The sequence below is a fragment of the Salvelinus alpinus genome, chromosome 25 (assembly GCF_045679555.1).
Source record: "Salvelinus alpinus chromosome 25, SLU_Salpinus.1, whole genome shotgun sequence".
Classification (NCBI taxonomy): domain Eukaryota; kingdom Metazoa; phylum Chordata; class Actinopteri; order Salmoniformes; family Salmonidae; genus Salvelinus; species Salvelinus alpinus.
This window is the reverse complement of record NC_092110.1, coordinates 28,491,398-28,509,128: the sequence shown is the minus strand read 5'-3', so window position 1 is coordinate 28,509,128 and position 17,731 is coordinate 28,491,398. Positions and strand designations below refer to the sequence as shown.

Sequence of the window (17,731 nt, the reverse complement as noted above, 5' to 3'; positions counted from 1 at the left end):
TGTTAATGTTACTACTTAGCTTCGGCTGTTGAAGGTGCTGACGAACCATGTCCAGATAAAGCGTCCGGAGTGAAAAAGTTGAATGAGGGAAAAAAGTTGTGAGGGAAAAACTAAAAATATAAACGGTAATTAAAAAGTAAAAACCGTAAAGTTGTCAGCTAGCAAAGTAAGGTTGGCAACAAAACGCACAGCAACACGTCTGCAAGTTCAAGAGGAAGTGACGACACAGCTTACCCAACCTTTGTTGATACATTGCATGTTTTCTCTTAGCTACTTCATGTAGCTAACATATTCTTGCTTTGCATATTCCTCTTTGATTTAGAAGATACTGTTGCACAAACAACATGCTGATTTAGGTCTACAGCATCACTGGTATTAGCAGGCTGTATTAGCTAGCTACGTTTGCTCTTACTCAGTACATTTATTAGCTATTAGCATTAGCGGCTAACAATTAGCATCTCACAAGATTTAGGGCAACTTGCTAACGGTTTGCTGATGTAAGTAACAAACTAATAGTGTCTATAGAATGCTAGTGGATTTACATTAAGAAGCAAAGTGAAAACAGCATTGTTGTCACCAACATTGTTGCATGTGCTGCATTGACCATGTCTTGTGGTTGAGGAACATCAAATGTGCTCCTTGAGTGACAGGGGGCGTGGCTAGGTCTGTGTGGAAAGTGGCAAGAAGAGAAAGAGTGAAGAGAGATGACTCAAGTAGCAAAGTAAACTATAAAAATGTATAATACACATGGCGTATCACATTTAACAAACCAAACATTCAAATACCGGTATAGAAGGTAATGTAAAAACCCAAACCGGTCCCTGTATCAATACAGTATCATAAAATACGGTATACCGCCCAGCCCTAATATATAGTAACATGTTTTTGTGTTTTATGGACACAGATTAAAGGGCAGAGCCTCCACTTTTTAACCTGCTTTAATCAATTCCAGCACCAAACCAATGTCTACATATGAGAAAGGTGTTTGTGGTTAAAAAGATAAGACTCCCAAAAAAATGCTTCTCTGTGACATAAGGTATGCTTAAAAGTAATTTTCAAAACCTGTAACAAGTTTCTAGCCCAAGGGAGGGTATTTTCTTGCTCCCCACATCATCGCAAATCTCATGGTGTTTGACAAATTGTGAAGGAAATTTTCTTGTGTGAAGACAGACTTGAAAATGTTAATCTTGTCTTTTGTGTCATAAACAATCCTTGGTTCCTGCTTGTGCTTGGTAAAGATATGAGTTCGGGGGGGGGGGCGGGGCGTCATGACCACCTCCTTAGGACCATCTTGCAGAATGCACAGAAAGTTAAGATAGGAGATGGAGCCAGTCACATGTAGGAACCGATCCAATGAATCCTGTTTGTTGGTTTTTATGTAGCCGTATGTGGGGAACGCCTTTGGAGAGCTCACTTCAGAACGGGACTTTATGTATCTAAGTTTGACTGTGACCTCGCTAGCATTCCGATAAACAATTATTCATTTAGATTGGCTTTGAGTGTGCTTAGGTAGAATTTCCACGACAAAGTGTTTTAACCTTTGATGGTCACCGGGGTAGAACTTCTCTACAAAACTTAGAAATGTGCCGTTTTCACATATGTTAACTGGTATTGTGCTGAAGATGACGTGGAAAACCAGTTTCCCTTTAATCCTGGACTAAATACTGTCAGATTTAAATATCCTAATACAGTTTTGGATTAATCAACATGGCTTGATTTTCTTGATTAATCTGTCTTTGATGAAACTTCCTAAGACATTGATCTGTTCTTTTATCTAACCCATGACTGTTTCAATCACACAGGACGGAGCCCTAGCCGCAAACAGCCGAAGAACAGAAAGAGCTCCTCTACATCAGCGAAGCCTAAACAACAACAAACATCTTTCACAATTAAGATGCACCACTGTAAACAGTGTGGGAAGAGTTTTAGTAATTATAAAGATCTAAGGAATCATCAGAAAGTGCACAAAGGGAAGTCCTACCACTGCTCTGACTGTGGAAAGTACTTTTCTATCTTAAGTGCTTTGAGAGTACATCGGACAGTTCATACGGGAGAGAAACCTTACTCGTGCTCTGAATGTGGGAAGAATTTTAAGCACATGGGAAGCCTAGGAGAACATCAGCTAAGACACATTGGAGAAAAACCCTTTAGCTGCCCTGACTGTGGAAAGAACTTTATAACACAACGTTATCTGAATAAACATCGGCGAACTCATACCGCTGAGAAGCGATACCCCTGTCCTGACTGTGGGAGAGGCTTCACTACGGCAGGACTTATGAAAAGACACAGAAGAATCCATACTGGTGAGAAGCCATACCAGTGCTCTGACTGTGGGCAAGGCTTTGCCAGATCCGAGGCATTGAAATCTCACCAGCTTACTCATAATGGAGAAAAACCTTATTCTTGCCCTGATTGTGAGATGAGTTTCAGCTCATCAGCGGGCCTGAAGTATCATCAAATGAATCATACTGGAGAGAAGCCCTACCACTGTGCAGCCTGTAATAAGAGATTCAAGTCAGCTTCAAGCTTAAAGTCTCATCAGAGGACGCACACTGGAGAGAAACCTTACCAGTGTCGTGACTGTGGGACAACATTCTCCAGTCTCAGTAATTTAAAAATACACCAGCGCATTCATTCTGGAGAGAAGCCTTACTCTTGCCCTGACTGTGGAAAAAGATTTTCTGCAGCATCCACTGTAAAAGCACACCAGCGGTCACATACTGGTGAAAGACCTTTTCCATGCTCTCATTGTGGGAAGGGCTTTACCATAAAGGCACATCTTGTGGTACACATGCGCATACACACTGGAGAGAGGCCCTACCACTGCACTGTCTGTGATGCAACCTTCTCCTCTTCAGGTCCCTTGGTGAGACACATGAGAATACACACTGGGGAGAAACCTTATAACTGCATTCATTGTGACAAGAGCTTCAAAACCTTGCATGAAATTACTGGTCATACAAGGGTGCATACAGGAGAGAGACCTTACCACTGCTCTAAGTGTGAGAAGAAGTTCAAGGGCCTGGGAGACTTGAGAAAGCATGAGCACACGCATACTGGAGAAAGAGTAGCATGTGGTCAGTGTAAGAAGACCTTTGCCTCCAACGGAGGATTAAGGTTACACAAAATGTCACACACAGGAGAGAAGCCCCACCACTGCACTGTCTGTGGGAAGAGATTTGTATCAACGTTTCTTCTGAAAACACACCATAGAGTGCACAGTGGAGAGAAGCCTTACAGTTGCTCTGACTGTGGGAAAATGTTTTCCCAACTGGCTAACTTATGGACCCACCAGCGCATGCATACTAGGGAGAAACTGTAATGCTGCTCTGAATGTGGAATGTTATTTCAAAATCTCGCTTGAAGGTGGACGTGGTTTTCCATAGAGACGATCAGCCTTTTTCCTGTGGCCGGTTTGGAAAACCAAACACACACCCAATCCTATTGGCGAAAAACGGTTCCATTGCTCCAACTGTGGTAAAAATGCCACCACATCAGGCCTGAAGTCATAAGTATTTGCATACTGGAGAGAAGTCTTGGTTGTGGAAAGGGTTTTGCATTATCACTTCAGTTGACAGGGTTCACAGTGGTGAGAAGCCTTACATGTGTAAAGACTGTGGGAAGTGTTTTCCCCAGCCCTCTAATTTGAAGTGTCATCAGATACAACACACTGGAATAAAACCACACTGCTGCTCTGACTGTGGCAAAGCATTCACCTTAAGCAACCTAGTGCAACATTGGTGTGTGCAGACTGGAGAGAAGTCCTACCACTACCTTGAATGTTGAAATATCTTTTCAGTATTAAAAGAACACAAGCGTGTTCACTCTGGAGAAAAGCTTTACTGTTGCTCGGACTGCAAGAAGGACTTTGCACAGATTTGTAACTTAAAAGAAACACCAGAAAACATCACAAGCAACATGCAGTAGTCAAAGCTAAGAAGTAGATGTGACAGTAGGGCCAAGAGTTTCTCTTTGCTCCAAATGGTAGCGCTTAAACAATCAATGTACACCTCTACATAAGTGTGTTTTTAAATTAAACGGTGGGAATGAATGTGGATTGTACCAGTATGGGGAAAACATTTGAACCAATTCAATGTTAGTGATTGATGTAGAGTTATTATAGCTAAACATTGTTACGCTTAAACTTTTATGCTATACAAAACTGATTTGGCTTAACAGATGTATAATTTTTTATTTTTTATTAATGACAGTTTAATCGAACAATCCATGTGGTTATAATATAAAATAAACTTAGTATATGATTTCCTATGCAGTTCAATAGTAATCTACTATGAATAATTTGTGTGGTTTTAGTACCAAACATTCACAAAATTATTAAATGCTTTTTAACCCTGAATGTATTTTTCTTCATTTTTGTCCCTCTGGTCTTGACAGTATCCCTAAAAGCTGATTTGTGTGTGATACATTTCATTTAGTGAGCTTTGATTACATTATTGTAACAAGTGCTTTTTCCTTTGCAAGAAATTCCATGTTGCGGGCAGAGGTGGTGCAGAAACTTACACATTAATTTGAATTTCAACCAATGTCGGATGAAGTGCAATTTCTAAGTCGTCTTTACAAAAGCAGTCTTAACTAGTGTATGGGGGTGTTAAAGCTGGAACCCTTAAAGGCCCCATTCAGTCTTTGTAATTGTATTTTTAAATCACCACTGTATGTTGAATAGATCAGTGTTAATTTAATGAAAACTCAATGTTTAATATATTTCACAGAGCCTCCTTTGCTGTTTGAAATGCTCAGTCTGATCTTGTGGGTGTTAGGAAATTAATGTGAAGATATTTATATACATAGCCCTGATTGGCTGGTAGGATGGTCTAGAGCCTTTACCCAGATGAACAGTCATTGGTCTATTATAATCAGATCGCATGGTGACATGTGGGCCAAAAGCTCCATCCTACCTGAACAGGCTGAAATTCCAGACAATTTCTTCAAAGGACTCTTGTACAAAAAGGGCATTATCATAATTTCAGTGTTATATCGACCTCACAGTGGTGGAAAAAGTACCCAATAGACATAGAGTAAAAGTAAAGATACTTTAAAAGAAAATGACTCAAGTAAAAATGAAAGTCGCCCAGTACAATACTACTTCAGTAAGTCTAAAAGTATTTGGTTGTAAATGTAATCGCAAAAAACTACTTTAACAAAATTAAGTATACATTTCTAATTCCTTTAATTAAGCAAACCAGACGGCATGATATTAGAGATTACATTTTTTTTTTTACAGATAGCCAGGAGCACACTTCAACACTCAGACATCCTTTACAAACGAAGCATTTGTGATTAGTGAGTCTGCCAGGTCAGAGGCAGTAGGGATGACCGGGATATTCTCTTGATAAGTACGTGAATTAGACAATTTTCCTGTCCTGCTAAGAATTCAAAATGTAATTAGTATTTTTGGGTGTCTGGGAACATGTAAAAAGTACATTATTTTCTTTAGGAATGTAGTGGAGTAAAAGTAAAAGTTGTCAAATATAAATAGTCAAGTACAGATACCCACAAAAATGACTTGAGGTATTTTAGAGTATTTTTACATCACTGTGTGGAAATGTCATTAATAAAAATGGGGAAATCACGTTAACAGAACTGCAGATTTAATGGTGAAACTGCCACATCAGTTTCACCCCCCCAACCTACCCCCGGGGACGACATTCCACGGGCGATAGAACAGCAGATCATTTCAGCAATAAGACCACAGCTAAGGGATGATCTTATGCACGACTCAACGCAGAGTGCCTGGATACAGCCCTTAGCTGTGGTATATTGGCCATATACCACAAACCCCAGAGGTGCCTTATTGCTATTATAAACTGGTTATCAACAACATTAATGTAATTTTCTGTCATACCAGTGGTATGTTTTAAGCAATAAGGCCCCAGGAGGTGTGGTATATTGGCCATATACCACAAACTCCCAAGGTGCCTTATTGCTATTAGAAACTGGATACCAACGTAATTAGAGCAGTAAAAATGCATACAGTTGAAGTCGGAAGTTTACATACACCTTAGCCAAATACATTTAAACTCAGTTTTTCACAATTCCTGACATTTAATCCTAATAAACATTCCACTTCATTTTAAGATTGTGAAATGTCAGAATAATAGTAGAGTGATTTATTTCAGCTTTTATTTCTTTCATCACATTCCCAGTGGGTCAGAAGTTTACATACACTGAATTAGTATTTGGTAGCATTGCCTTTAAATTGTTTAACTAGGGTCAAACGTTTCAGGTAGCCTTCCACAAACTTCCCCCAATAAGTTGGGTGAAATTTGGCCCATTCCTCCTGACATAGCTGGTGTAACTGAGTCACGTTTTTAGGCCTCCTTACTCGCACACGCTTTTTCAGTTCTGCCCACAAATGTTCTATGGGATTGAGGTCAGGGCTTTGTGATGGCCACTCCAATACCTTGACTTTGTTGTCCTTAAGCCATTTTGCCTCAACTTTGGAAGTATGCTTGTCCCTTTTTCAGGACCTTGTCTTTCAAAGATAATTTGTAAATATCCAAATAACTTAACAGATCTTCATTGTAAAAGGTTTAAACACTGTTTCCCATGCTTGTTCAATGAACCATAAACAATTAACATGCACCTGTGGAACGGTCGTTAAGACACTAACAGCTTACAGACGGTAGGCAATTAAGGTCACAGTTATGAAAACTGACTCTGAACAACACCAAAAGAAAGATGCCCAGGGTCCCTGCTCATCTGCGTGAACGTGCCTTAGGCATGCAGATGTGGCCAGGGCATGCAGATGTGGCCGTACTGTCCGTACACCTAAGACAGTGCTACAGGGAGAACAGCTGACGACCCTCGCAGTGGCAGACCGCGTGTAACAACACCTGCACAGGATCGGTACATCCGAACATCACACCTGCGGGACATACAGGTACAGGATGGCAACAACAACTGCCTAAGTTACACCAGGAACACACAATCCCTCCATCAGTGCTTAGACTGTCCACAATAAGCTGAGAGAGGCTGGACTGAGGGCTTGTAGGCCTGTTGTAAGGCAGGTCCTCAACTGACATCACCGGCAACAACGTCGCCTATGGGCACAAACCCACCGTCGCTGGAACAGTCAGGACTGGCAGAAAGTGCTCTTCACTGACGAGTCGCGGTTTTGTCTCACCAGGGGTGATGGTCGGATTCTCGTTTATCATCGAAGGAATGAGCGTAACACCGAGGCCTGTACTCTGGAGCGGGATCGATTTGGAGGTGGAGGGTCCGTCATGGTCCGGTGTCAGAGCAGCATCATCGGACTGAGCTTGTTGTCATTGCAGGCAACCGTCAACGCTGTGCGTTGCAGGGAAGACATCCTCCTCCCTCGTGGTACCCTTCCTGCAGGCTCATCCTGACATGCTCATCCTGACATGACCCTCCAGCATGACAATGCCACCAGCCATACTTCTCGTTCTGTGCGTGATTTCCTGCAAGACAGGAATGTCAGTGTTCTGCCATGGCCAGCGAAGAGCCCAGATCTCAATCCCATTGAGCAAGTCTGGGACCTGTTGGTTCGGAGGGTGAGTGCTAGGGCCATTCCCCCCAGAAATGTCCGGGAACTTGCAGGTGCCTTGGTGGAAGAGTGGGGTAACATCTCACAGCAAGAACTGGAAAATCTGGTGCAGTCCATGAGGAGGAGATGAGCTGCAGTACCTAATGCAGCTGGTGGCCACACCAGATACTGACTGTTACTTTTGATTTTGACCCCCCCTTTGTTCAGGGACACATTATTCCTACCGCAAGCTCTGAACCTTTACACCGGATCATCGCAGCTAGCAAGCTGCTATCCGAGTGGCTACTCCTGGCTAACGTCTCTGTCCCGAAGCAAGCACATCTCCCGGCTAGCCAAAGAGGTCCAGCAGCCAATTCTTGGGCTACAATACCTCTTTGCCAATTGGCGACGTCGCCGGATGCCCATCTGCTAGCCCCGGCCCGCTAGCTGTCTGAATCGCCGTGTCTCCAGCTCGCCTAGCATAGTAGCGACTACAGCTCCCTGACTCATCTAGTGCTGCTCATTGGACCCTATGATCACTTGGCTACACATGCCTCTCCCTAAAGTCAATGTGCCTTGTCTATTGCTGTTTTGGTTAGTGATTATTATCTTATTTCACTGTAGAGCCCAACATGCCTTAGATAGCCCTTTTGTTCCATCTCCCACACATGCGCTGACCTCACCTGGCTTAACTAGTGTCTCTAGAGACAAAACCTCTCTCATCGTCACTCAATGCCTAGGTTTACCTCCACTGTACTCACATCCTACCATACCCTTGTCTGTACATTATGCCTTGAATCTATTCTTCCGCGCCCAGAAATCTGGTCCTTTTACTTTCTGTTCCGAACGCACTAGACGACCAGTTCTTATAGCCTTTAGCCATACCCTTATCCTACTCCTACTCTGTTCCTCTGCTGATGTAGAGGTTAATCCAGGCCCTGCAGCGCCTAGCTCCACTCCCATTCTCCAGGCGCTCTCATTTGTTGACTTCTGTAACCGTAAAAGCCCTGGTTTCATGCATGTTAACATTAGAAGCCTCCTCCCTAAGTTTGTTTTATTCACTGCTTTAGCACACTCCGCCAACCCTGATGTCCTAGCAGTGTCTGAATCATGGCTTAGGAAGGCCACCAAAAATCCTGACATTTCCATCCCTAACTATAACATCTTCCGACAAGATAGAACTGCCAAAGGGGGCGGAGTTGCAATCTACTGCAGAGATTGTCTGCTGAGTTCTGTGATAATATCCAGGTCTGTACCCAAACAGTTCGAGCTTCTACTTTCAAAAGTCCACCTTCCCAGAAACAAGTCTCTCACCGTTGCCGCTTGTTATAGATCCCCTTCAGCCCCCAGCTGTGCACTGGACACCATATGTGAATTGATTGTCCCCCATCAATCTTCAGAGTTCGTACAGTTAGGTGACCTAAACTGGGATATGCTTAACACCCCGGCCGTCCTACAATCTAAGCTAGATGCCCTCAATCTCACACAAATTATTAAGGAACCTACCGGGTACAACCCTAAATCTGTAACCATAGGCACCCTCATAGATATCATCCTGACCAACTTGCCATCTAAATACACCTCTGCTGTCTTCAACCAGGATCTCGGCGATCACTGCCTCATTGCCTGCGTGCGTAATGGGTCCGCGGTCAAACGACCAACCCTCATCACTATCAAAAGCTCCTTAAAACACTTCAGCAAGCAGGCCTTTCTAATCGACCTGGCCCGGGTATCCTGGAAGGATATTGACCTACTAGCCTATTCAACCTCTCTTTCGTATCGTCTGAGAACCCCAAAGATTGGAAAGCTGCCACGGTTATCCCCCTCTTCAAAGGGGTAGACACTCTAGACCCAAACTGTTATAGACCAATACCCATCCTACCCTGCCTTCCTAAAATCTTCGAAAGCCAAGTTAACAAACAGATCACCGACCATTTAGAATCCCACCGTACCTTCTCCACTATACAATCTGTAATTATTTCGCAACTATGGTTTATTTATTGCCTACCTCCCTTATCCTACCTCATTGTATATAGACTTTTTATATTGTATTATTGACTGTATGTTTGTTTATTCCATGTGTAACTGTGTTGTTTGTGTCACACTGCTTTGCTTTATCTTGGCCAGTTCGCAGTTGTAAATGAGAACTTGTTCTCAACTAGCCTACCTGGTTAAATAAAGGTGAAATAAAAAATACATAAATTAAAGAATTCAGGTTTCCGAGCTGGTCATGGGTGCACCTCAGCCACGCTCAAGGTCCTAAACGATATCATAACTGCCATCGATAAAAGACAGTACTTTACAGCCGTCTTCATCGACCTGGCCAAGGTTCTCGACTCTGTCAATCACCGCATTCTTATCGGCAGACTCAATAGCCTTGGTTTCTCAAATGACTTCCTCGCCTGGTTCACCAACTTCTTCTCAGAGTTCAGTGTGTCAAATCGGAGGGCCTGTTGTCCGGACCTCTGGCAGTCTCTATGGCGGTGACAGGGGGCTCAATTCTCAGATGGACTCTCTTCTCGGTATATATCAATGATGTCGCCTTTGTTGCCAGTGATTCTCTGATCCACCTCTACTCAGACGACATCATTCTGTATACATCTGGCCCTTCTTTGGACACTATGTTAACATACCCTTGTAAAACTGACTATCCTACCGTTCCTTGACTTTGGTGATGTCATTTACAAAATAGCCTCCAACACTCTACTCAGCAAACTGGATGTAGTCTATCACAATGCCATCCGTTTTGTCACCAAAGCCCCATATACTACCCAACACTGCGACCTGTATGCTCTCGTTGGCTGGCCCTCACTACATAGTCGATGCCAAACCCACTGGATCCAGGTCATCTATAATTCTTTGCTAGGTAAAGCCCCACCTTATTACAGCTCACTGGTCACCATAGCAACATGCAGGTGCTCCAGCAGGTATTTCATCCCCAAAGCCAACATTTCCTTTGGTTGCCTTTCCTTCCAGTTCTCTGCTGCCAATGACTGGTACGAATTGCAAAAATCACTGAAGCTGGAGTCTTATATCTATCTCTCTAATTTTAAGCATCAGCTGTCAGAGCAGCTCACCGATCACTGTACCTGTACACAGCCAATCTGTAAATAGCACACCAAACTACCTCATCCCCATATTGTTATTTATCCTCTTGCTCTTTTGCGCCCCAGTATCTCTACTTGCACATCATCATCTATCACTCCAGTGTTAATGCTAAATTGTAATTATTTCGCCTCTATGGCCTATTTATTGCCTTACCTCCCTACTCTTCTACATTTGCACACACTGTACATAGATTTTTCTATTGTTACTAACTATACATTTATGTGTAACTCTGTTGTTTTTGTCACACTGAGTTTGAGTTTATTTTTACAGGGACAGTGCACATTAATCAACGTTTCAGTAAAAGTGCTGGTTTTAGCCAGCCGGCTAATTTTCAACCGCAGTCCCTGGGCAGGTTATTATAGACAATCATTGAGCAGTGAGCACACGCAGAGCAACATAGGACAAGCAAACGTAGCATACAGACAGAGCAACATAGGACAAGCAAGACATAGCATACAGACAGAGCAACATAGGACAAGCAAATGTAGCATACAGACAGATCAACAAAGAACAAAAAGCAGCAAGACAAAAGTCATAAAAGCAACAAAGTGTTTCCACACCTCACAAGCTACAGACAACAGACAATATGGAAAGCGGCAATACACAGCTAGGGATTATGTTCACAAATCTGATTGACCTTTAGCCATGTCTTTATGCATTTTGTGGAAGTGTGATATGTGGTGCAGTTATGTGTGTCTGATGGCAGTGTATTCCAGAGATAGGAAGCTCTCACAGAGAAAGCGGATTTACTAAAGGTGCTTTTCCTTAAGGGAACTATAGTCACCTCTCATGGCAGACCTTGTGGATCTGCTGCCATATGATTGGGTTTTCTGTTTAACAAAAATACTGAGTGGAGGGGGAGCCAGGCCATTTAGGATCTTAAATACAAGACATGCGTCGGTGTATTGGCACGAGATTTTCCCAACTCAGGAGCTCATGCTTTCTGAGGATGTAACAGTGATGATGGCACTGCTTTGCTTTATCTTGGCCAGGTCGCTGTTGTGAATGAGAACTTGTTCTCAAGTGGCCTACCTGGTGAAATAAAATTTAAAATATTTTATTTATTATTCACATGTCTGTGGAACTTGTTCAGTTTGTCTCAGTTGTTGAATCTTATGTTCATACAAATATTTACACATGTTAAGTTTGCTGAAAATAAACGCAGTTGACAGTGAGAGGACGTTTCTTTTTTTGCTGAGTGTACAGTTGAAGTCGGAAGTTTACATACACCTTAGCCAAATACATTTAAACTCATTTTTTTCACAATTCCTGACATTTAATCCTAGTAAAAATTCCCTGTCTTAGGTCAGTGAGGATCACCACTTTATTTTAAGAATATGAAATGTCAGAATAATGGTAGAGAGAATTATTTATTTCAGCTTTTATTTCTTTCATCACATTCCCAGTGGGTCAGAAGTTTACATACACTGAATTAGTATTTGGTAGCATTGCCTTAAATTGTTTAACTTGGGTCAAACGTTTCAGGTAGCCTTCCACAAGCTTCCCCCAATAAGTGAATTTTGGCCCATTCCTCCTGACAGAGCTGGTGTAACTGAGCCAGGTTTGTAGGCCTCCTTGCTCGCACAGACTTTTTCAGGTCTGCCCACGACTTTTCTATAGGATTGAGGTCAGGACTTTGTGATGGCGAATCCAATACCTTGACTTTGTTGTCCTTAAGCTATTTTGCCACAACTTTGGATGTATGTTTGGGGTCATTGTCCATTTGGAAGACCCATTTGCGACCAAGCTTTAACTTCCTGACTGATGTCTTGAGATGTTCCTTCAATATATCCACATCATTTCCCTGCCTCATGATGCCATCTATTTTGTGAAGTGCACCAGTCCCTCCTGCAGCAAAGCACCCCCACAACATGATGCTGCCACCCCCGTGCTTCACGGTCGGGATGGTGTTCTTTGGCTTGCAAGCCTCCCCCTTTTTCCTCCAAACATAACGATGGCCATTATCACCAAAGAGTTCTATTTTTCTTTCATTAGACCAGAGGACATTTCTCCAAAAAGTACGATCTTTGTCCCCATGTGCAGTTGCAAACCGTAGTCTGGCTTTTTTAATGGAGATTTTGGAGCAGTGGCTTCTTCCTTGCTGAGCGGCCTTTCAGGTTATGTGGATATAGATACTTTTGTACCTGTTTCATCCAGCATCTTCACAAGGTCCTTTGCTGCTGTTCTGGGATTGATTTGCACTTTTCGCACCAAAGTATGTTCATCTCTAGGAGACAGAACGCGTCTCCTTCCTGAGCGGTATGATGGCTGCGTGGTCCCATGGTGTTTATACTTGCTTACTATTGTTTGTACAGATGAACGTGGTACCTTCAGGCGTTTGGAAATTGCTCCCAAGGATGAACCAGACTTGTGGAGGTCTTGGCTGATTTCTTTTGATTTTTCCCATGTCAAGCAAGGAGGCACTGAGTTTGAAGGTAGGCCTTGAAATACATCCACAGATACATCTCCAATTGACTTAAGTAATGTCAATTAGCTTATCAGAAGCTTCTAAAGCCATGCCATTTTCTGAAATTTACAAGCTGTTTAAAGGCATAGTCAACTTAGTGTATGTAAACTTCTGACCCACTGGAATTGTGATACAGTGAATTATAAGTGAAATAATCTGTCTGTAAACAATTGTTGGAAAAATGACTTGTCATGCACAAAGTAGATGTCCTAACCGACTTGCCAAAACTATAGTTTGTTAACAAGAAATTTGTGGAGGGGTGTATGTACACAACTTCAACTGTATGTGTGTATGCATAGAGTACCAGTCAAAAGTTTGGACAACTACTCATTCAGTGGTTTTGCTTTTTTTTAAACTATTTCCTACATTGTATAATAATAGTGAAGACATCAAAACTATTAAATGTAGTAACCAAAAAAGTGTTAAACAGATTCTTCAAAGTAGCCACCCTTTGCCTTAATGACCGTTTTGTACACTTGCCATTCTCTCAACCAGCTTCACCTGGAATGCTTTTCCAACAGTCTTGAAGGAGTTCCCACATATGCTGAGCACTTGTTGGTTGCTTTTTCTTCACTCTGCGGTCCAACTCATCCCAAACCATCTCAATTGGGTTGAGGTTGGGTGATTGTGGAGGCCAGGTCATATGATGCAGCACTCCATTACTCTCCTTCTTGGTCAAATAATCATTACACAGCCTGGAGGTGTGTTGTGTGTTGTCTTGTTGAAAAACAAATGATTGTCCCACTAAGCGCAAATTAGATGGATGGGTAATCGCTGCAGAATGCTGTGGTAGACATGCTGGTTAAGTGTGCCTTGAATTCTAAATAAATCAGTGTCACCAGAAAAGCACCATAATACCCCCACCTCCATGCTTCACGGTGGGAACCACACAGCTGCAGATCATTCGTTCACCTACTCTGCATCTCACAAAGACATGACGGTTGGAACCAAAAATCTCAAATTTAGACTCATCAGACCAAAGGACAGATTTCCACCAGTCTAATGTTCATTGCTTGTATTTCTTGGTCCAAGCAAGTCTCTTCTTATTATTGGTGTCCTTTAGTAGTGGTTTCTTTGCAGCAATTTGACCATGAAGGCCTGATTCACACACAGTCTCTTCTGAACAGTTGATGTTGAGAGGGTCTGTTACTTGGACATTTATTTGGGCTGCAATCTGAGGTGCAGTTAACTCTAATGAACTTAACCTCTGTGGCAGAGGTAACTCTGAGTCTTCCTTTCCTGTGGCGGTCCTCATGAGAGCCAGTTTCATCATAGCGCTTGGTTTTTGCGACAGCACCTGAAGAAACGTTCAAAGTTAATGTCTTAAAGTAATGATGGACTGTCGTTTCTCTTTGCTTATTTGAGCCGTTCTTGCCATAATATGGACTTAGTCCTATTTGGTAAAAGACCACCTTGTCACAACACAGCTGATTGGCTCAAACAAATTAAGAAGGAAAGAAATTCCACAAATTTACTTAAGGCACACCTGTTAATTGAAATGCATTTCAGGTGACCACCTCATGAACCTGGTTGATTGAAGGGTAGGAGTGTGCGAAGCTGTCAAAGGCAAAGGGTGGCTACTTTGAAGAATCTTAAATATAAAATATATTGATTTGTTTTATCTATTTTTTGGTTACTACATGAATCCCTATGTGTTATTTCATAGTTTGTCTTCGCTATTATTATACAATATAGGAAATAGTAAAATAAAGAAAAACCCTGGAATGAGTAGGTGTCCAAACTTTTGACTGGTACATTGCACAAGAATGATATTTATGGATTTTAAGACATTTTTCTCTTTAGTCAACCCAATATTTTATGACTCTAAACTCGCCCGCCCCGCAGAAATAACAACGGGTTAGGAGTCAACCTGCGCAAATCAAACTGAATAATTGAAAGAGAATAGAAGAAACATCCTCATTTTACATTTTAGTCATTTAGCAGATGCTCTTATCCAGAGTGACTTACAGGAGCAATTAATTAGAGTTAAGTGCTTTGCTCAAGGGCACATCAACAGATTTTTCACATAGCTCGGGGATTTGAACCAGCAAACTTTTGTTTACTGGCGCAACCCCTAGGCTACCTGCTGCCAGACTGTATATTGTGTGGTGTGCAAAACATAAAAATATTGAGAACAGAGGGATGAGATGTGTAGAAAAATTAAGTGACAGAAGGAAAACATTCTCATATCTTATGGATCAGGCAAGTGGAACAAGTGCCAGTCTTTGAAACCAAACATTAGTTTAAATTTTTTATTTATTTATTTTATTTAACCTTTATTTAACCAGGTAGGCAAATTGAGAACACGTTCTCATTTACAATTGCGACCTGGCCAAGATAAAGCAAAGCAGTTCGACACATACAACAACACATAGTTACACATGGAGTAAAACAAACATATAGTCAATGATACAGTGAAAAAAAAATACGTCTATATACAATGTGAGCAAGTGAGGTGAGATAAGGGAGGTGAAGGCAAACAAATATATGTATAAATAAATAAAAATATAAAAAGGCCATGGTGGCGAAGTAAATACAACACAGCAAGTAAAATAAAACTAAAAAACACTGGAATGGTTGGTTTGCAGTGGAAGAAAGCGCAAAGTAGAGACAGAAATAATGGGGTGCAAAGGAGCAAAATAAATAAATAAATACAGTAGGTAAAGAGGTAGTTGTTTGGGCTAAATTATAGATGGGCTATGTACAGGTGCAGTAATCTATGAGCTGCTCTGACAGCTGGTGCTTAAAGCTAGTGAGGGAGATAAGTGTTTCCAGTTTCAGAGATTTTTGTAGTTCGTTCCAGTCATTGGCAGCAGAGAACTGGAAGGAGAGGCGGCCAAAGGAATAATTGGTTTTGGGGGTGACCAGAGAGATAAACCTGCTGGAGCGCGTGCTACAGGTAGGTGTTGCTATGGTGACCAGCGAGCTGAGATAAGGGGGGACTTTACCTAGCAGGGTCTTGTAGATGACCTGGAACCAGTGGGTTTGGCGACGAGTATGAAGCGAGGGCCAGCCAACGAGAGTGTACAGGTCGCAGTGGTGGGTAGTATATGGGGCTTTGGTGACAAAACGGATGGCACTGTGATAGACTGCATCCAATTTATTGAGTAGGGTTTTGGAGGCTATTTTGTAAATGACATCACCGAAGTCGAGGATTGGTAGGATGGTCAGTTTTACAAGGGTATGTTTGGCAGCATGAGTGAAGGATGCTTTGTTGCGGAATAGGAAGCCAATTCTAGATTTAACTTTGGATTGGAGATGTTTGATGTGAGTCTGGAAGGAGAGTTTACAGTCTAACCAGACACCTAGGTATTTGTAGTTGTCCACATATTCTAAGTCAGAGCCGTCCAGAGTAGTGATGTTGGACAGGCGGGCAGGTGCAGGCAGCGATCGGTTGAAGAGCATGCATTTAGTTTTACTTGTATTTAAGAGCAATTGGAGGCCACGGAAGGAGAGTTGTATGGCATTGAAGCTCGCCTGGAGGGTTGTTAACACGGTGTCAAAAGAAGGGCCAGAAGTATACAGAATAGTGTCGTCTGCGTAGAGGTGGATCAGAGAATCACCAGCAGCAAGAGCGACATCATTGATGTATACAGAGAAGAGAGTCGGTCCAAGAATTGAACCCTGTGGCACCCCCATGGAGACTGCCAGAGGCCCGGACAACAGACCCTCCGATTTGACACACTGAACTCGATCAGAGAAGTAGTTGGTGAACCAGGCGAGGCAATCATTAGAGAAACCAAGGCTGTCGAGTCTGCCGATGAGGATGTGGTGATTGACAGAGTCAAAAGCCTTGGCCAGGTCAATGAATACGGCTGCACAGTATTGTTTCCTATCGATGGCGGTTAAGATATCGTTTATGACCTTGAGCGTGGCTGAGGTGCACCCATGACCAGCTCTGAAACCAGATTGCATAGCGGAGAAGGTATGGTGGGATTCGAAATGGTCGGTAATCTGTTTGTTGACTTGGCTTTCGAAGACCTTAGAAAGGCAGGGTAGGATAGATATAGGTCTGTAGCTGTTAGGGTCAAGAGTGTCCCCCCCTTTGAAGAGGGGGATAACCGCAGCTGCTTTCCAATCTTTGGGAATCTCAGACGACACGAAAGAGAGGTTGAAAAGGCTAGTAATAGGGGTGGCAACAATTTCAGCAGATAGTTTTAGAAAGAAAGGGTCCAGATTATCTAGCCCGGCTGATTTGTAAGGGTCCAGATTTTGCAGCTCTTTTAGAACATCAGCTGACTGTATTTGGGAGAAAGAGAAATGGGGAAGGCTTGGGCGAGTAGCAGAGGGGGGAAGAGACAAACATGATTTTTACATAGGGACTAACTAGTTAGCTTTAATTGAAAAGTAATGTGGGCCACAGTATTGAAATTGGAACTAATGTTTTGATATGACATTTAAGTAGAACTGGAGCCAGCATAATTATCCTTTAAACAATTCATTTGCTGTGACATAATTACCTAGTTTTGATTTGCAAAAGGCTACGCGGAACATGGTCTGCTGTGGCAGCGGATCAAAAGCATTACTGCTTATTCATTTGCAGGTAGTTAAAAGTTACTCAAATGCTTAATGACTACGAAGATTAAAATACTCCAAGAGCTGAAGTTACGTGGTGGCTGAATGCCCTCAAAACACTGTTGTTGTTGCCT

General features: G+C 42.3%; 1 protein-coding gene across 3 annotated transcripts in view; it reads left to right on the top strand.

Moving 5' to 3' along the window:
* LOC139553768 (zinc finger protein 658B-like) overlaps window positions 1–17,731 on the top strand; it is a 42,966-nt gene that overhangs the window by 21,898 nt on the left and 3,337 nt on the right. The window contains exon 4 of one of the 3 annotated variants that reach the window (XM_071366418.1): window positions 1,803–4,357. The exons of the other annotated variants lie outside the window; for them this stretch is intronic. Coding sequence (XP_071222519.1) covers window positions 1,803–3,322 — 1,520 coding nt within the window. The 3' untranslated portion in view covers window positions 3,323–4,357. Of the gene's footprint in view, window positions 1–1,802; window positions 4,358–17,731 lie in introns of those variants that run through there. 3 annotated transcript variants of the gene reach the window in all.